A 19,560-nucleotide genomic window follows, 5' to 3' on the forward strand; every position below is an offset into this window, starting at 1 on the left:
GGGCCGGACGTCCAGGTTTTATGGTGCAGCAGAGGGAGCCTGGGACACAGCCGGCGTGGAAAACCGTGACCGAGCGGAGCGGAGCAGAGGCAGGGCAGCGCCCAGCTGCTCCCTCACACGCGGATGAGGCCGTTCATCCCGTCTGGGGACAGCGGCTTTGCTCTGGGGGGCCGTGGAAGGACGTGGGGGCGGGGGGCTCCGATATTTAAATATGTTTTTGTAATCCTCAGCGGAGGACACTTTTCCATTGCTTCTGGACAGAGAGGGAGGGAGAGAAACATGGACTGGTTGCCTCCTGTACGCGACCAGGAATTGTCAGCACCGGGACCAGAGATCAAACCGCAGCCCAGGTGTAAGCCCTGACCAGGAACTGAACCTCCAATCTTTCAGTTACGGGGCAACGCCCCAGCCCACCGAGCCACAGCCTGACGGTTAAACGTTTTAGGAAACAATGACATTAATAAAAAGGACGGAGAGTCGGCCCAGGATGCGGCCGGGAGGTCCCCGGGTGCAGGGGGCAGCAGACCGCCAGTGCGAGGGCCCCCCCTCACAGCGCCCCCACCAGCATCAGCGTTCCGGACGCAGCCTCGCTTCCTTCCCGAGCCCGCGCTCTCGCCGCTCAGATGGGGAGCCGGGCGCTGATGCGGGGGCTTGCCGAGACCTCAGGGACCTTCTGGGGAGCCTGTTCCCGTCCCGCTGCATCTCCCTCGGGGGCTTACCCTGGGGGTTGGGCCAGCCCAAGGTGGGAGCACAGGCGTTCACTCCGGAGCACCTGAGGGGGCTGAACTCTGAAGTGGGCACAGAGGGGTCAGAGAGACCCGGGGCCACCAACTGACCGTGGGGCGGGGCAGGCACCGGCGGCACTAAGACCCCAGAGAGGAGCCACGGCACCTGAAGGAGCCACCTGAAGGAGCGGGCAGACAGGGGCAGCTGGAGGGGTCGGGGGGCCTCCCAGTCAGGTGGGACTTGAAAAACGCTGGGAGGCCCCAGCAGGCCACTGGGACGCAGACAAGGCGTCCGAGGGCCGAGCCCCCCAACGCCAACGGGGCCCCTCCTGCATCTCGAGCACAGGTGCAGGGCCTGGCTCAGGCTCTCCTCCATCTTTTTTTTGCTGAAGTCTCTACAGACTGGCACGCAGCCTTAGCTACGTCGATGAGACCGCAATGAGACAGACGGACGGACACCCCCGTGCCACTCACAGCCGTCCCTCACCAAACATTCTCACCCCCCTAAACATTCTGGAACAATCCGCACCCCCCCCCCACCCTGCCGGCTGTTCTTCACCAGAGACTGGTCTGGTCTGTTCTAGAACACCCTATGGACGGCATCGTGTGTGGTGGTCCCTTTGTGCCCGGCTTCGTCCCAACACCGCGTCTCGGGGGTGCAGCCGAGCCTCCGCTGTCCGCAGCCCGTTCAGTTTTGTCGCTGGGTGCTGCCCACCACGTGGACAGACTGCCCCTTGTGGTCAACTTCCTCTGGGTGAGCACCTGGTTGCCTCTGCGTGTGGGCTGTTGTACATAAAAGCCGCTGTGACACGTGGGTGTGCGCACACTCGGCCTTTGGAAAGGAAACGCACCCAGGAGTGGACAGGGGAGGCGTGGTTAGGGTAACTCCAGCCGCGGCCCAGGGCCCTTCCAGCGCGGCTGCAGCCCAGGCAGCCCGGCTCTGCCTGGGGCGCGCTGTCCGTTTCAGCCCCTGCCCTGGCTGTCCAGCGCACCGCCAGGCGGCTTCCCTTGCAGCTGCCCTGAAGACCAGCGGGCCCAGGCTCTCCCACGGACTTAGCGTGTTTGCGTATCTTCCTTTGCAGAAGGCCTCGTCTACGAACGCGCTGCCTGTCGCGCTGACGGAATTCTAGGCGTTCTTTGTGGAGTTGGGGCGAAGGTTCTTTGTCAGGCACGTTCTGTGAACTTTTTTCAGCCTCTGGCTTTGGCTACTTGTTTCCTTCACGGTATCGCTGGATAAGAATTCATTCATCATGTTGATGAAGCCCGATTTCTCAACTGTGTCTTCCGTGGTCCTGACTCGGCCCCGTCGGGTCCTAAGAAACCCTTGTGTCTCGGGTAAGAAATCTCTGCTGTCTCCCAGTTTGCAAGGGATTTTCTCTGGCAGCATCCCCGAGAGCGGCGCCGGGGGTGTGTCCACGCTGGTCTCCGGCACAGCTCCAGTGGACCTGTGGCTGGCCGGAGGGACCGGCGGAGGTGTTCCTGGGTAATCTGTCGGAAACTTCTTTCCCCACTGGACTGCTGAGGTCCCGTTGGTGTGGGTCTGTTCTGGAATTCTCTTATCTGGTCCATCAACCTCGTCCGCCCTCCTTGCTCGGACGCCTCTCTGGTTTTTGATTATTTCCGTAGTTAGTCCTGAAGTTTCTTTCCTCTGACCCCTCAAGCCGGTGAGAGAGCGCCGTCTGCAGTGTGGGGAGCGCCCTCCAGGAAAAGGCTGCAAACTCTCCGATCCCGTCCACAGCGAGCACCTTGCAGAGAAGCTGGAGATCCTCCCGGTAGGCGACACAGTCCCTTCCCCATGAACTCGGAGAAGGGACAAGAGCACGAGACCCAAACAGGGGAATACATTCTGGAGGGGGGTGTCACCCCAGCCCACGTCCACTACCAAGTTCTCAGCTTGCTCTTCACCCTCAAAGGAAAGACGCGGCACATTGGCGCCATTTGCTCCCCTCTCTAACTCTCCCCCAGCGCCCGAGGTGCGCCTGACCCAGCCCCATGCTCAGGCATCTTAACTCGGGAGGGAAAAACCTCAAAACTGCAGGCACCGCCCCTTCCTTCTCCCCATTCTGCAGAACACCTGCTATCCAAAGCCTTTGGAGCCCAGGAAAGAAAACTGTAGTCCCCTGCGGTCACGGCCTGAGCTCCCCTCCTCGGCCTCACCACACAGCCACAGGGGCACCCAGAGCCCTGCTTCCCACCCGGACCGGTGTGGCTCGGTTATTTGGAGCATCACCCCACAAAACGAGATGTCACAGGTTCGATTCCTGGTCTAGGCACACACCTGGGTTACAGGTCGGGTCCCCGGCCAGGGCACACAATGGGTGTTTCTCTCCCTCTCTTTCTCCCTCCTTTTCCCCTCTCCCTAAGCATAAGTAAATAAATCTTTTTTTTAAGTTCTGCTTCCTACACTCCCGGCACTCCCCCCCAGCGAAACGCCCCCCCCCTGCTGTGGAGTCCCGGTCGGCGAGCGCAGGAACGCAGGCCGCGCGCCGTCTGGAACGACGGAACCGCAGCACAGGCTTTCCGTGCGCGCTCCACATTATGGAAGAAGGGAAAGTTTTTAAAACAGCCAAGAAGGGGTTTTTAATTAAAATCATGAAAGTAGTCAGACATTCACGAAATGCAGTGATCGAGATAAAAACACTGAGATGACGGGTCAGGTGGATGCTTCTCCTGGTCAGCTCTGCGCTGGGCCCAACGCTGGGCCGCGAACCCCACGGTCCCGGTGGGGAGGCTGACGGGGCAGAGTCACCTCAGAGACGCAGATGCTTCTAGAAAGTGGCAGTGACGTTTGCGCGGGCCGAGGAGCTCTGGTCCCCGACAGCCTGGCGCTCTGCCCAGCGTGACACAGACATTGCCCGGGACCTTGCTGGTCGGTGCGGGAAGGCGCCGGCTCCCAGAGCACGGTCCCGAGCTGGGCACGGGCAAGGTGGCAGTCTCAGACATCCGTGAAGCAGAGGGCCTCCGATGGCCGCGGCTGCCTGGAGGGAGTGGCGGGGGGTGCACATCACAAGGGGTCTGGGGCGCAGTGCGGTGACCCGGCCCGTGGGCACCCTGCTCACACCCCCGGCGGGAGGCAAGGCTGCGTGCGGCCCACCTGAGCCCAGGGCACTGGGCCCAGCCCCACTCTGGGCTCCCACCATGTCAGACTTCCGTGTGCCCCTCCCAGCCCCGTGTGGCAGGCTCCCCGAAGGCCGGCCCAGGGCTCGGGCAGGTGCCAGAGGGAAGGAAAGGCACCCCCAGACTCCCGGGAACACCCCAGAGTGAAGGCGGCGGGGTCTCAGGGAGGGATCAGCCAGTATGGCAATGCCAGGTGCTAATCAGTGGGGCGATTTACAAGCCTCCTGGTTTGCTTGATAAAGCATTTCTCAGGCGGCAATACTTTCTGTTAACTTTTCTGACCCGCTGCTCTCTCGTTCAATTACACATTATTCAGTGGCCCCCAAACTGCTCGTAGAGACCTTGAGAAGGTCGCCTTCGTCCAGCATCACCCGCTCGGGCACATGGGCTCTGCCCCGGCTCCCGGACCTGAGGCCCACGCTGCACTCACGGGGCCACACGCCCCCCGTGGCCGTGAGCTCCAAGACGTGGCGAGTCACACATGGGGATGCCAGCTACTTCACCATGACCGGTGGTGCTGGTCATGTGTCCAGCCAGATAATATTTCGGATGTATTGGGTCAAATAAAAATACATTCTTAACATTGATTTCACCTGTTCCTTTTTTTTTTTTTTTTTTTGATAGAAAATTCATAGTCGCACATATGGCCTGTGTGTGGTTCTCTGGACGGCATGGCCACAGCCACTTGGGAGCCGGGAGAAAGGCCACGTTCCTGGTAAAACAGGGGTGGGGGGGGACAGGAGGGGACCCACCGTCCCTGCCTGGGTGGTGGCACTGTGCTTGCCGAGGCCGTGCTGCCGCGAGGTCACTGGCCATCGTCCCCGAGGCAGGCACAGACACCACATGTCACATGTAGGGAAACCGAGGCACAGAAAGGCGGGAGACTTGCCAGAGGCCACCCGCGTAGGACACGACAGGGCCGGGGCTCCCAGGCCCGTCCAACGGGTCTCACCTGGTGGCTCGGGAACAAGGCGCGTCGAGCAGGCCCATCAGGCCAGCCCTCGTTGTGTAGGTGGGAGCAGCTCTGATGCAGAGCTGTGTGGGTGGCCTGAGGCTGCAGGGCCCCCAATGCCCCCCAGGGTGGGTGACCGTGGGGCAGTGAGGGCCCTGGACAGGACCCTCTCTCAGGAGAGGACGGCCTCTCTCAGAGGCATTCTGGGAGGGTCCACATGGGAGACCCACACCCCTCGGCAGCCCCCGCCCCACCCCCGATGCCCAGAAAGGCGGGGTGGGGGAGTCTCCCTGCCCTTTATGCTTCCGGTTCCTGGAAACACAGCAAGTGCTGAGTAACCAGTCGGCCACTGAACGAATCCAGGACCGAATGACCGAATGACGGAACGAATGGATGGAGGGAAGCCGACACTGGCGCAGGGCGGTCCCTCCCCGGGGGCCCAGCCGGGAGCCACACCAGGTCCCCCGCGTGGGAGAGTGCACAGCACCCGGACCACACATTTGACGGTCCCCAAACAGCTGCAGAGCACCAGGTCTGGGCAACTTCCGACCCCTGGCCAAGAGCCCAAAGGAAGCAATGAGCAGGTTCTGCTCAACATGTCAGTCCCCAGCTCGGGCCGCCCAGAGGAGAGCGAGGCACCGCCCCAGCCCAGCCTCGACGGGTGGACAGAGGGACAGACGGGCACAGCGCACAGCCGCCGTGCCTCTCCCCGCCGCGGCCAGGTGAGAAGCGGCGCTGCTTCTTGTCTTGTAAACCGCCACAATGGATAAGATAACCCTGGGCCCACGGGACAGGATGCTGGGAAACCTCACTTTCCAGTGGAAGGAGAAGGAGGTAGAGCATGAAAAATTCATTAAACTTGGGGCCGCTGGGACCCAACGGCAAGTGAAAGACTCAAATCCGTCCCGTTCCTACAATTCATGATTTACGCCTGCAGTAACGGTGGCCGCGAGGAGCTCGCTGGATGAAAAGGCTCGCTCTCAACGCCGTGAAACAGGCCGCCGAACCGTGTGGAGCCACACGCGCCCTGGCTGAGGGGCCACAGCCCACGCTTTGGTTCCACAGCTCAGCCACGCGGGAGGCGCACCAGGTCGCGGCTGCCTGGCTCACTGCACGGGAACCCTAGACGCAGGCCACGCACAAGCCGTCGGGGACAGCCGGGAACCCCAGGGGTGGCCGCCGAGGGGTCCCTGGCCAGTTCTGAGGGGTCTTTCATGCCTCGGCCTGGCTGCACAAGGAGCCCTCGGTCTGAGGACCACTGAGGGAGGTTTCCGGAGGGCACACCCCCCACCCCCAGCTTGGTGACTCGGGAGAAACGGCAGATCACGAGGGACTTCACCCTCTGCACAGGGCGGGGGGGCTGCGCAGGCTCTTGGGGGCTCCAACTTTGCCCGGCCAAGAGGTCAGGGCACAGACCTGGGGTCCAATGGCTAGAGGGGTGACACGGACCAGGGCTCGCCCTCTGGCCTCAGTTTCCCTATCTATAAAATGGGGCAGCTGCAGAACAGGCCTCACAGGGCAACCATGGGCCGGGGGGCTATAGGGGCCGTGAGGGGCCTGTGAGCACCTCCACGGTCACCCGGGACCTGCCGGTGCCGTGGGCACAGCCCACGCTGCTCCCAGACCCGAACGCGGTGTGCGTGACAAAGACACGGGTCTGATCTCGGAACCTTCCAGCCCGTGGGAGACAGGCGTTCAACCATCTGGCCCCAGTGCGCCCCACGGACAGCTGACAGGGTGTGGGTGCTCAGTGGGGGGGGAGCGGTGATGCTGGCTGGGCAGGTGGAGTGTGAGGAGTTTCCCAGAGAGGGGGACACTGGGGCTGGGCTGTGGCAGATGAGAAGGTGGAAAATGCCGAGGGGGAACGGGATGCAGTCCCACCCTGGGTTCAGCAAGAAGGAGGCTGGAACAGGGCCGAGGAGGCCAGGGGCCACGGGTCCTCATCCCTGAGATACTGCCCTTCGCTGGGCCTCTCCTAGCCTGGTTTCCTCACTCCTGCAGGGGGGCTGAGCCACAAGCCACATGCAGCCCCACACCTCAAAGGCGGACGAACACATGGGGACCTTTTCGAAATCCCCCTGACTTCTGGGACTGGTCAGAGTGGGCAGCTGCCATTTATTGGGGACTCAAAAAAGTGTGCCGTGAAGCTGGAGTGAGGCCCCCCATCAGCAGGGAGCCTGGCCTGAGGGCAGTGGCTGGCCAGGTCAGAGCCGCCAGGGGCCACCCTGGGCCTGGGTGAGCCAGTCCCTCCTGAAGCCCAGCCTCCCCTCCTGCAGCACAGGGCACCCCTGCCCACCCCCACCCACGGCCCCTCCCAGAGCAGCAGGCCACACGATCCCACCTGGCCACAGCTGGCCACAGATGGCCAGGCAATCCCTACCGAGAGAGGCCCCCAAGGACTCCCGTTGGTCCCTCGAGGGCTCTGGGACCATGAGGTGAGCAGCCCAGGACAGATGGCCAGGCCTGGCCGCATGCGGGTGCAGCAAGGTGGTCCTCACAGAGAGGGGTGAGGCGGACACAAAGTGTCGCAAAGACGGGAGACACCCCGATGGCTGCAGTGGCCTGGTCTCAACCCCACGCCCACTCAGTCAGGCCACCTGAGCCTGCACGCTACCTGTGTTCCCAGGGCCCCACTCTGGAAACACCCGCAACCCCCACGAAGCACCGGGCCGGCCCAGTCCAGCCGGGCCTGCTCTGCCTGCAGCTTTGAAAAGTAGGCTCCCTGGATCAATGACGGGGAGGAAGACCACACCCATGTCACCTCCAGACAGGCTGGGGACCCTTCCAGACATGGTGGGGGGCGTGAGGTGCAGAAATGCCTGTTGTCTGAGAGCTTACAGAAGCCAGGTCCCCACTCTGTTGGGGGCCCCCACACCAGTCAGGGTGACACATCCAGGCAGGGCTCTGAGGCCCCGGGCGGGGGGGGCCCCCCGCATTCACGCCCCCCACTCCTGCCCATCCCCATCCCTCTCCTGCCCGGCTGCTTACTCAGCCAGCTCCTCCAGGCTGCGGTACACATCGTCATCGTTCTCTGCCGTCTCCTCTGAGGGAAAAGGCCTGCGGAGAAGGGTGAGAGCAAGGTGAGCAGGTCTTGTGGCCAGCTGGGCCCCCAGCCTGTCCTCCATCACGGGCTCCTGCTCAGCTCTGCCAGACAAGCAACAGGCTTGTCGGCTTCTCACAGAAGGAAACAGGGCCCAGGCGACCCCTGTGTGAGCTGTGGACCCAGCTGGGCAGATATACCCCGAGTGGGAGACCCACGTCCGCCCAGCCCCAGCCTCTCCCTCTGCCTGTGCCCAGCACCCTGGGGCCAGTGAGGAAGCCAGGTCAGGCAGCAGGATTCTTTCATCCCGTGAGACGGCACAGCCTCCACGCTCCAGGGCAGTTCCGGCCATGGGGTGTGGCTGTGGGCCCCCCAGAGCGCCCCTGGGGTGGCAGCACCCCCACCAGGAGGACAGGACCCAGGAGGGAACCCGGCAGGAGAGGGTGGGGCTTCCGGGGGACAGAGGACAGTGTCAGAGTGAGGAGAGTGGCACTGAGGGTGCGGGGTGGGTGGCTGCACCCCAAGGTAAGGATACACCTCTGCTCCTTTCTCTTTAAAGATGTTTTAAAATTCATCGTTAGTGGAATATATTGGGGTGATGTTAGTCAATAAAATGGTACAGCTTTTCGGGGTCCAATTCTCTAAGACATCACGTGTACATTGTATTGGGGGCTCACCACCCCAGGCCAAGTCTCCGTCCGACGCCCCCCACCCCGTCCCCTTGGCCAGCACCACACCGGTGTGTCTGTGAGGGCTGTGTTGGTTTGGTTCGGTGTTTGTGCTTAATCCCATCACCTTCAGCCAGGCCAACCTAAGTCGCACTTGGAAAGCATGGCCTGCAGGCCCGGCAGGCCTGTTAATTACTGAAAAGCCACCGGGTGCTGCCGCTAATTGGCGGGGAGGCGGCAGAGCCCAAGGCTGCGCCATGAAACCGGCTCTCCTGCTACCCCGCCCGACGATCACCAGAGACTTCCTCGGCCCCGCCAGTGCAGGCAGGCTGTCGTGGGGGGCCGGTGGGGGGGCAGCGCCAGGCCGTACTCTCCCCCGCCCACACCCAGCCCAGGCTGCGCCCATGTCACACATGAGGGGGACCCACACCCACTGTGAGGGCCACACAGGCAGAGAGGGCAGGGGAAAGGCTCTGGGGGATCCAGGGGGGGACACAGTCCTGGTCTGGGGAAATCGGGGGGGCTTCTCCCAGGAGGTGGCGGGGGGCTGGTTTGAAGAGCAAAGTCCGATTTTGTGTTCAGAATTCCAGCCTCAGACCAGACAGGGGGACTACAAGCTAGCCACACGGCTTCCTAGGCCATGAACTTGCCAAGAGAGGTGAGCTTCCAACCTGTGACCTCACCTGAGCAGTGAAGAGAAGCCACCTGCCTCACAGGTGTGCTGCGAGGCTTTCTGAGACGCAGCGTGGAGGTGCTTCCCACAGCACTGGGCGTATCGGGGGGACGGGCGGGGGCGGGGGGGGCTCTGCAAGTGGTCATGATTTATGGTGGAAAGAGGCAGCCCGCCCCCTCCAACAGGTGAGCACGCCCTGCACCCTCGGGGACAGGCGGGCTCAGTGAGGCGGGAGCGGAGCAGGGAGGGTGCTGAAGGGCCAGGTGGGGCAGGGGTCCCCTGGGGGCCGGGGACACAGTGGCATGAGCTGGCCTGGGGGCTACCACCGGGATCTTAAGCCAGGGTCAGCACTCAGGGAGGTGGGTCTCTGCCTCCGAGGGGCGGCGACACCGAGGTGAAGCCACGGCCACAGGCCTGACGTCTGCAGAGGCAGGTCTGGCGGGTGTGGGGGCAGGGCAGGCAGGTGAGGCTGGGTGGTGAGCAAGGAGATGGTAAGTGTCCGCGCGGAGGTGACCCCCGAGTGTCCCCCACTCTTGCTGCTCCCAGCACTGCCTGTCACTGGGGACAGGGCACCTGTGAACGAGGAGGCCACCCTCCCTTCCCTGCTGACTGGAGGGGCCTCTGAACCCCGAACCTCCCTGCCTGCCAGCCTCTGGCTTCGGCTCGGCACCCAGGTCTGGGCCACAGGGTCAGAGCCTGCCCGTCCCCATCTGGCCTTGGCCTCCTGCCCCTGGGCCTCCCCCGTGTGTGTCTCTCAGAAGGACACTTGTCCACTGTCAGCTGTAAGGGCCACCGGGCCCTCAGGATGGTCTCATCTCAGGAGGTGTAATTTCATTACGGCCGCAAAGAGCCCTCGTCCCAACGAGCTCACGTTCGCAGCTCGGGGACCTGTCTTCCTGACGCCACACCCCAGCCACGGCACCCGCCCACCCTCGCTCTGACCACCAGGCGTGAGCCCCCAGCGTGAGTGAAGCCACTCCCCGCCAGCGTGACACAGCCGGTTAACGCATTTTTGGGAAAATATGTCTGTTTCCCGCTCTCGCTCCCTCACGGCAGCCACGGGGGGAAGCGCACACAAGCGTTCCCAGGAACCTCCCTCCGGCGGCGGGTGACAGAGGAGGGGAGGCATGCCCCCACCCCCACAGCCAGCACCGGTGACGCCGACGCTGGCATCGTAATGAGAGGAACGCAGGCTCTTCCACCGGGCTGGCCTGGGGCTCCCGCGGCCAGCCTGTCCCCCTGCCGCGAGCACAGCGAGGACAGGTGGCCAGGACGCGATGCCACCAGGTGGGACGATTAAAACATCTTGCTGACAGGCTGAGCGGCCAATAAGCAAGCGGCGATTGCCAGGCCTGTCCCTGTCTCCACCCTCGTGCAGGTCTGGTTCCTGCAAGGAACCGGGCGGCACCGGACAGAACAGGGACCACGGGGAGAGCCTGTGCCCGGGAGCCAGGCCCCCAGGAGCCAGGGCCACGTCTGCAGACACAGGAGAGACTCCAGGAGAAGGACGGGGCTTCACGCAGGACAGGACGGCGGCGAGGGCCCTTCGAGAAACGCACCATGCCTGGGCCTCCACAGCCAGCCCCAGGCCCTGCGGTCACCTGGCCTCAGAGGTGTCAGCACCCTCAGACGATTCAGGAAGGTCGGGGGGGGGGGTCGAGGGCAGGCCCACCAGCCGGGTGGACGGGCACCTCCGGCCACCAGAGACAAAAGGTGGACACCTGTCGGGGGCAGAACCAGGAGACCCCAAGGGGCCCCGGGCTGCTGTATGGCCGAAGCTGCTTCACCTTTTGGTCCGTAACTCACGAGGGCATCGGGGTGAAGCTCCCAGGCCACACTCCGGGCAGCAGGGAGCCCAGGGGATAGTCCCTGCGGCCAGTGCAGGACGAGGGGCTTTCCTTTCAGTCCTAGAAAGTTCTGCTGTGCCTGGATCTGGGCAGGGGTGTGCTGGGCACACTGAGAATTCACTCCAGCTGAAAAAGAGAGTTCTGGCTCCCTAGTGGCCCTTCAGCGTCCAGCGGCCTGAGAGGCCCACTCAGGGGTCATGGACCAGGGGACACCCAGAACTCTTCAGGCTGCATGAGGTGGCCACAGAGCACAGGCTGCCAGCCCTGAGCTCCCAGGGGCCACAGGCAGAAAGGACCCTGGAAACGGCCTGGATCGGGGCCCAGACAAGGAGGGGGAGCGCACGGTAGTGGAGGAGAAGCAGTGACGAGGGGTGCAGGCAGGGTTCTTCCTGTGAAGGCGCCCTACCACAGCAGGCCCTGATGCTTTTGCTTGCAGACCTGCCTCCTCCTTCCCCTCCTCCTCCTCCTCCTCCTCCTCCCCAGGTGGGAGTGAAGGGTTAACTCAGCAGACCTGGGATGTCCACACCCCACAGCAGGCTCAGCCCAAGAAAGGTCAGGGCCTGGCCCAGCTCCGGGAGGGAGCCTCTGGGCCTGGGGACGTCCTGCCTGATAGAGTGTCTGCCACCTGGGGCTGTGGGCCAAGCTGAGAGTCTCTGCTAGTGAAGCACTGGGGGGCCTGGGCCACACGGGAGAACCCTTCCTCTGGAGGGGCCGGAGACCAAGGTCAACCATTGGGGGGCGGGGGGCAGCTCGGCGGTGTCTCTGGGACAGACTCCCTGTGAGAACTGGACACCAAAGCTCGGGGGGCGGGGGTCCCCTGGTTGTCGCACATCGGCCGGGATAACTGTCACCCCCACGGCCCCACAGGGAGGGGAGCACCAGGGGCTGGAGCCTGGCCTGTGCCCCGCACCCGCCCCCTCTGCTGACCTCCCTCCGCCCTCTCCTGAAATGAACTGCAACCGAGATCTTCCTGCAGACAGAGCCACAGAGCCGGCGGGTGGGGGGGGGGGGGCTCATTAAAACAAACAATGCTGCCCTGGCTGGAGTGGCTCCGTGGATTGAGTGACGACCTGAGAACCAAAGGGTTGCAGGTTCGATTCCCAGTCACGGCACATGCCTGGGTTGTGGGCTGGGTCCCCAGTTCGGGGCAAGTGAGAGGCAACCACACGTTAATGTTTCTCTCCTTTTCTCCCTCCCTTCCCCTCTTTCTAAAAATAAATAAATAAAATATTTTCAAAAAATGTTTCCGGAGCCCTTGTCGGGGCCAGTCCTGAGCTAAGCCTCATCTCCAGAAGCCCCAAGAAGCCCCCCAAGTCATCCCACCTCACCCACATCTCTGGGGAGACACCCAGAGCAGCACCCTCCCGCACAAGGCCCCCAGCGAGGGGGGACACGGGTCCCACCATGGCCAAAGCCCACCTCTCCACCCTCTCTGCTCACCATCTCCCTAGGGGACGGCGTCCTTCAGGGCTGGGGCTTCATTTCCCACCTGGGGCCCACATGCTGCCCAGGGGCTCCCGGACTCAAGAGGAAAGAGAGTGGTTTCCAATCACACCTGCCGGGCTGAGGACTCACTGTGTGCTTCTGCCCCCCCCCCCCCCCCCCCCCGGTCGGAGTGAAGCTCAGGCCGCAGCGCCGCGGCCGTTGGGGTGCGGGGGCCACGGGAGACGGGCGAACTGCGGCAAGAAGGCCGGGAGCGGCAGCACCCCGCCCCCGCCCCCAGGGGCTCTACACCAATCAGAGGGCAGGACGCACACCCGGGACAGACGCAGGGCCGGCTCCCCAAAGCTTCCCCCACCTCGGAGTCCCCGCAGGGGCGCGTCTCCAGCTGTGAAGCCCCAGGGAGGCAGAGGCCGTCAGGGCCGGCAGCAGGGGCCAGGGGGTGGAGGGGGGTAACAGCCGGAGGCCTTGGCAGGACCCCACCTGCGTAGAGCCAGGCTGCCTGTGCACCCCCAAGAACCTAACTGTGTTCCCGGCCCCAGGGCCCCTGGGCCCCTGGGCCCCCGGGGGGCAGGGCAGGGAGGAGGGTGGAGGAACTTAGAGGAGGGACCGCAAAGAGCAGGTAAAATGACAGGCGCAGACTCCGTGGGTGTGCGATGTGCCTGCAGATGCAGGATGTGCTGGAAGCCGGCCGGGCAGGGAAACCACAGCATGTCACCACAGGCCAGGGACACGGGACCAACGGGCGTTTCTGGGGAGCACAGCACAGAAAAACCCCGTTCTGGCTTGGGTCCAGAGACGACACTGGTTCTGGTGAGACGGGTGTGAACTGCGCTGGTTCCGGCCCTGGCGAGGGCTCGGCGATGTCCCGGGATGGACGCCGCGTGCCGCCGGGACAGAGGGCTTGGTAGTCACTCTTCACACCCCACACCGTAAATACGCTTTTGTACGTGGTTAACGTGTAGTTTCGAAACACTTTAAAACAGACTATCGTGTGACGTTTTTTTAAACCCTGAACTCAGTGGAATTTCTAAGTCCTCTCAGTGAGTCCCTAATGGTGGCATCTGTCCCTGTGACGTGGAACCTGAACCCCCAGCCCGCCAAGGGCAGCCGAGCCGGCCCAGGTCCACCCGGAGCCACGGGCCGGGGATCCCAGCCTGCAGGTGGGCAGCAGCCCCCAGACAACAACAGGATGAAGCCCCCCCAGAGTCCAACCTCCTCACACCTGGGGGCCGTTTCCGCCCTCCCAAGCCCCTCTTGCACCCCTGCTGGTCCACGTCCCCCTGAAACGTCCAGAAAGGGCAGTTCCCGCGCTCGTCTCTGGCCGGCCAGGAGCCCGGTGTCCATTCAGACGTCTCTCTGACCCTGACCAGGGGGCCGGGATCGGCAATGGCCCCGGTCGTGTGGGGCTGCCCTTCCCCACCCCCCGGGCGGCGTGACCCATCCCAGTGCCCGAGACAAGCGGCCAGACCGCAGGGGTCGCAGGGCTCCAAACAATGAAAACCACGTGGGGACTGTCCTGCCGAGGGAGCCCAAGTGGGCAGGCCCCTCCTCTCCTCTCATTACAAACCAGCGCCAGCTACTTCGTTCCCGCACGTGGCCAGGGCTCTGTGACAGGGTTAATTTCCGATCTCGTTACCTAAATGGAAAGGGACTCTGCAGCCACCTGCCTGTGAGGTTTCCCCGGTGTGAGTGGGCGGCGGTCTCTGCCCTCCTCCCGTCCCTGCTGGCCGCCACTGGCCGGCAACTCGACAGCGCATGGGAAAGCCACAGGGAGGACGCAGGTGGAGGGGACGCTGGGTACTCCCAGGTCTGGGAGGAGCAGGTGGAGGGACGTGCGCTCCAGGGGGCTTACCTGATCCCTTTGTTCTGGGCCACATTGTGCAGGGACAGCCTGGACACCGCAGAGATGACCTGGGGGAGACGGAGAGACGCTTCTGTCACTTCACAAGAAAACAGAAAGTCACGGCAGGGCTGTCGGGAGGCTTCTGTGGAAAGAGAGCGCCCGCCGCACACCGAGTCCGCGTCGTCTCAGGGAAAAAGCAGCGCAGCTCAACACTGTGAGGCTGGACACCTGTTTGGTGCTGACGGCACCCACTGTGTCATTTTGGTGCGCTGACAGCTTCGGGCTGCCCAGCTGCGGGCTGAGGGGGCCCTGGCAGGACGTCCCTGGACAGGCGGAACTGTCACAAGGGGAGCTATGGCCTGCTCGGTGACCAGCCGCAGCCACTCCTCCCTCCTCCCTCTGCTGAGGCCCCCGCCCACCCCAGCCCTGCCCAGTGGACAGTGGCCCCCACCCCACTCCCAGCTCCAAAAGCCTCGGGGGGGGGGGGGGATGGAGGGGGAGGGACATTATCAAACAGACCCTCAAAATGCCCGGCAGCAAGCAGGCACCAGGCTCTGCTGGCGATCCCGGGAGACTGGGTCGGGGAGAGGGGCGCCGAGCGTAATCCTCGAGCACGGCGAGAAGCTGCTCCCGATTCGCCACGGGCACCACGGGGCGCCCAGGAAGTGCAGCCCAGCCTCCACCCGGAGACTTCATGGAGTGAGCACGCGTGAGTGGGTTTGTCCGTGTGTGTCCACTGGCATGTGCGTGCTTCTGTGAGTGTGCAAGCTTGTGTGTGCACTGTATACTGGGGACAGAACCTCAACGTGACCCGTGATGACCACTTGCTAAGTCCAGACACACTGCTGGGTGCGGGGCGCCCCGGGAGCTGAGCCCAGGGGCCCCTCCACGGGCCTCGCCCTGGGGAGCCCTTGCGCTCCGCCACGGCCTGTCCTGACGAGCACGTTTGGGGACCGGAGAACAGGCCGGGTCACCTGCCCAAGTTCCCCCCCCCCCAGCTGGGGCACATTCCTTTCAGGTGGTTCTCCTTCCTGCAGCAATTTTTCAAAGGCTGGAAGCAAAACCCAAACCTCCCAAAAGGGCTGTTTCTCAGCCTGCAAGACGGAGGACTTGGCCAGCGAACCACGTGCTGTGTGCAGCCCGCCGGCAGGGGGCTGTGCTCCAGGGGCCGGGACCCACGGGCTCGGCAGCCCTGCGGGGGTGGGGGCTCTCTCACAAGCCACTTGGCTTTGGACGTTATTCTTGGCGCAAAGAGCTCTGAATATTTACCAAGGACCTGCATCAGAGCAACGCCACCATCCGCCCTTCCAGTCCTCCGCAGAAGCGGGAAATGTTAGCGCGGGGGGTGGGGGGCTGGCAACTGCAGGACACACTAGCCGCCGCTCTCCTGCCCCGGCCGTGCCGGACACCACCAATCAACTGCCACCCTCCTCCCCACCCGCCCTTCGGCACCGGCAGCCCGAGGCGCCCGGGGCCCATCCTCGCGGACACGGGAGACAAAGCCCATTCGCCCACCTGGCGTGAGTGCGAAGGCGGAGCTACATACATGGGGGAGCAGCCACAGAGAGTGAAGCGGGCGCAGGAGACATCCCCCGACGTGTCCGTGGGCCCGTGGCCCAGGGCCCAGCGTGGCTCCTCCAGCCGGTGTGGCCTCGGCCCAGATATCATGGCCACTCGGCCCCGAGCTGGAACCTGTCACTAGTGGCCTGTGAGGGGCCCGGCTCTGGGGTCCTGTCCAGACAGCCAGGCTCCTTCTGCAGGGCTAGACATGCCCAGCACAGGCCACGTGCTTCCCCGCTCGAGTCTCAGCGAGACCACAGGACAACCCACTCTGGAGACCTGGGGACAGGGGAGTTGAGCTGCTGGGGGCAGACGTGAGACCCCTGAGATGGCAGTGAGGACGGGTGGGGGGTGGCCCTTGGGAAAGGACAGGAGCAGGGGCACCGCCCGCAGGGGCTGGCCTCCCCAGGCATCACTCTCCCGCGGGCCTGCCTCACCTGAAAACATAAATGCCAAAGGATGACATTTCCCCAGCTCCTCCCTCCGCCTCTCCGCGTTGTCCCAGTTAATGAATGAAAGGAAGACACACACACCTGCCCTTCCTTCCCGTTCCCCCCCCCCCCCCCCGCCCCACGGACAACCAGCTAAGGCCACCTGGGCCCACAGAGCTCCCCTCCCAGGAAGGAGGGGAGGGTGGGGACAAAGACAGCTCCCAAGAGCTGGCTCCCCAGGCTGCTGTCTGTGCTACTCCCAGCTCCCCCCCCACCCAGTGACCTTTAACATTGCCGGCTCCTTTACTGCTCAGTGCAGGGACCGGGAGTAAGCGGGCAGCCTCCAGGGCAGGGCGTCGCAGTCTGCGGCCTGGACCCTGGATCGCAGCCTTGGCTCCGGGTCCCCCCCACCCTGGGCCGCGGCCGCTCTGACCCTGCCTCCCCACCGGGTCTAGGTGCCCGACGCCAGCAGCCAACCCTCTCCCTCACGTTCACAGGAGGCACTTTAGAAGACAGCCCTCGGACAGCAGCTCTGCAGACGCTGATGGGGCCCGGGAATCTGCATTTATAAGGCCCCACATGGCTCAGCCGGGTGGCCCGGGGTCAGACAGGCAACAGCACAGGCTGGATCCCAGCACTGTCCCACCCAGGGTGGCCTGAAGGGAGCGGGATGGGAGGTGAGCAGAGTGGGCAGGAAGGACTTCTGCGGAAAGGACATGTGGTCTGAACCCCAGGAAGGTAAGGGGTGGGTTCTGGGGCAGCCCACACCAGGCCTGGAGTTCCAGAATGGGACTCCCAGGACCCCTGCCCTGGGGGTCCCCGAGACAGGGCAGCACTCCCGTGCCGGGCTCAAGACTCCAGCTTCTACGGCTGCCCAGGCATGTCCCAGAGAAATCAGGATGGCCCAGAGTGGCTGCCAGCAAATCCTTCTGAGCAGGGTGCTGGGAGCCAGCCCCTCTCACGGCCCCGAGGTGCCTGCCCACCGCCAATCTGCCTGTTCTCACACCTCTCATGTGAGCTCACACACACCCGGGCCGGGAGGGGTCGCTGCTCGGCTCCGCCTGACTCAACCTCAGGGCCTGTGACCCCAGGGAGCAGGCCACCCAGAGCTCCGGGGTCCAGCCCAGAAGCCCCGGCCTCACTGTCCCTGAGTGCCTGCTGTCAGGGCTGGGGGCCAGGCTCCAGGGCCGGGGGGCTGGGCGGGGCTGAGCACCGGCCACAGACGTGTGTGGGGGTGCCCGTGACAGCAGCCCCCTCTCCAAGGGTGCAGCACCCCGAGGACGGCCACAGAGCGGTCGGCCAGGGCTCTCCGCGGGAGGGTGCTGGGTGAGGCTCTCCCAGCCACACTCTGCAGGGGGACCGTGCCCGCAGGGAGGCGCCGCTACAGACAACCCTGAATCTCCACCCTGGGCGTGTGGAGCGGTTTAGCTCCAGACGCTCTCGCTGCGGCGATTCACAAACACGCCGCAATTTGGCAGCAGCCCGACTGAGAAATAACGGAGATAAAAGAAAGGCAGGCACGCCCACTCGGCGGAGTTCTGAGCCGCGAGTAAGCGGCTGGCGTGGGAGGGGATTTATTGAGGCAACATTTTCACAAACACTCTAATGAAAGGAACAGGTTGTAAAACATGGACAAGAGAGAAAGTATGATTTTTACAAACACCACTCCTCGAAACGGCACACGAAACCCTAGTATGGGTGGCCCCGTTCCCTGTGAACACGCTCGTGTAGCGGGGGCTGTTCTGCCGGAGTCCAACTCCCCACCGGTGCAGCCTCGACCCCAATTCTCCTGTCGTTCCTCAGACCAAAGGGGCCTGACTCAGGACCTCCAGGCGGAAGTGCAGGGGGGTCAGGGCTCCCCCATACCAGGGCCTCGGACTCATCACAGACGCCGCTCACCGGCCCCGACTCCCCCATTCGAGCATGCACAGCGGCGACCCCCCATCTGAGTGGCGGCCCCCAGGACGCTAACGGGGACCTGCAGTCTCATGCAGCGAGGACATACAGGAAATGCGCCAGCACGCGAAGCTATGTCTCGGAACTAGGCTGTCCCCCGGGCACACATGGACGAGGGTGGGTAGACAGGTGGATGGACTCGCAGAAAGATGGGCGAGCGGATGGGTGGGAGGGCGGAAAGATGGGTAGATGGATGGATAAGCGCACAGGTGGATGGCTGGACAGACAGATGGTTGGACGCGCAGACAGATGATTGGACGGGCAGACAGATGGTTGGACAGGCAGACGGATGGCTGGACGCGCAGACGGATGGTTGGATGGGCAGACGGATGGCTGGACGGGCAGACGGATGGCTGGACGGGCAGACGGATGGTTGGACAGGCAGACGGATGGATGGACGGGCAGACGGATGGTTGGACGGGCAGACGGATGGCTAGACGCGCAGACGGATGGCTGGACGGGCAGACGGACACACAGGATCTGCAGCCATGGTTCCAAGGTGACCCTGCCTCCCAGTCCCCACTTCCTAATTATCAGTGAGCGACCGTTTCCTGCGCACTCACTATGCGCAGTAGGGTTGGCATGGCACAGACATCATTCCCCAGGTGCCCCCCTCAAACTCCCCAGTTGTTAGATGTAGACACGGGGGGGGGGGCGCCAGGAGAGGGGACTAGAGAGAGGAAGGACCCGGCCCAGGCCACCCGGCAATGAGAGGCCGAGGCAGGGGCTGCACTCAGGCCCCTGTGACCCAGCCTGGGCTCCTACCTGCCGCACCACACACCCCCGCATGGCCTGCCGCTGGCAACAGCACCCCGCGCCCCTGCTCCCCGGCCCAGCTAGACCCTCTTTTCCAAGCTCTTCCGCAGTTACTGACGTCCACCCAACGAGGGGGAGCAAGCATCGAGGGGGCCACCTCAAAAGCCTCATGACACAGGGGGCAAAGCTCCCGTCGGGCTGCGTGGGGCAGTGGGCACACTCTCTCACACACACCATCGCCGCTCAGACTGCTCCCAGCTGCCCCATGGCGACCGCTCCGCGTCTCAGTTCGGAACTTGGAAAGAACGCGAACCTAGGTGTGCCGGAAGAACCACGGTGGACACGAGCCGGCCACTGATGGGCCCGGGGTTCCCGCGTGCTGGTGACGAGGTGAGCGGCCGCAGGTGGAGAGCACGCGGATCAGGAGGCCCCCTTGGCCCCCGTCAGCTGCTGCGGTTAGGAAGCAACAGGCAGGAGGCACACGGAGGAGCCCGAGCCCACAGACCTCCCTTATCAGCCACACAAACACACGCCGCCCCACGCAGCCAA

General features: G+C 64.0%; 1 protein-coding gene across 2 annotated transcripts in view; it reads right to left on the reverse strand.

Annotated features, from left to right (window-relative positions):
• Positions 1-19,560, reverse strand: part of VAV2 (vav guanine nucleotide exchange factor 2) — a 100,727-nt gene that overhangs the window by 31,456 nt on the left and 49,711 nt on the right. For both annotated transcript variants that reach the window (XM_045196800.2, XM_053919034.1), the window contains exons 3-4: positions 14,318-14,376; positions 7,783-7,851 (exon numbers count right to left, since the gene is read on the reverse strand). In XM_045196800.2, coding sequence (XP_045052735.1) covers positions 7,783-7,851; positions 14,318-14,376 — 128 coding nt within the window. The remainder of the gene's footprint in view (positions 1-7,782; positions 7,852-14,317; positions 14,377-19,560) is intronic.

The sequence above is a fragment of the Desmodus rotundus genome, chromosome 1 (genome assembly GCF_022682495.2).
Source record: "Desmodus rotundus isolate HL8 chromosome 1, HLdesRot8A.1, whole genome shotgun sequence".
NCBI classification, from domain to species: domain Eukaryota; kingdom Metazoa; phylum Chordata; class Mammalia; order Chiroptera; family Phyllostomidae; genus Desmodus; species Desmodus rotundus.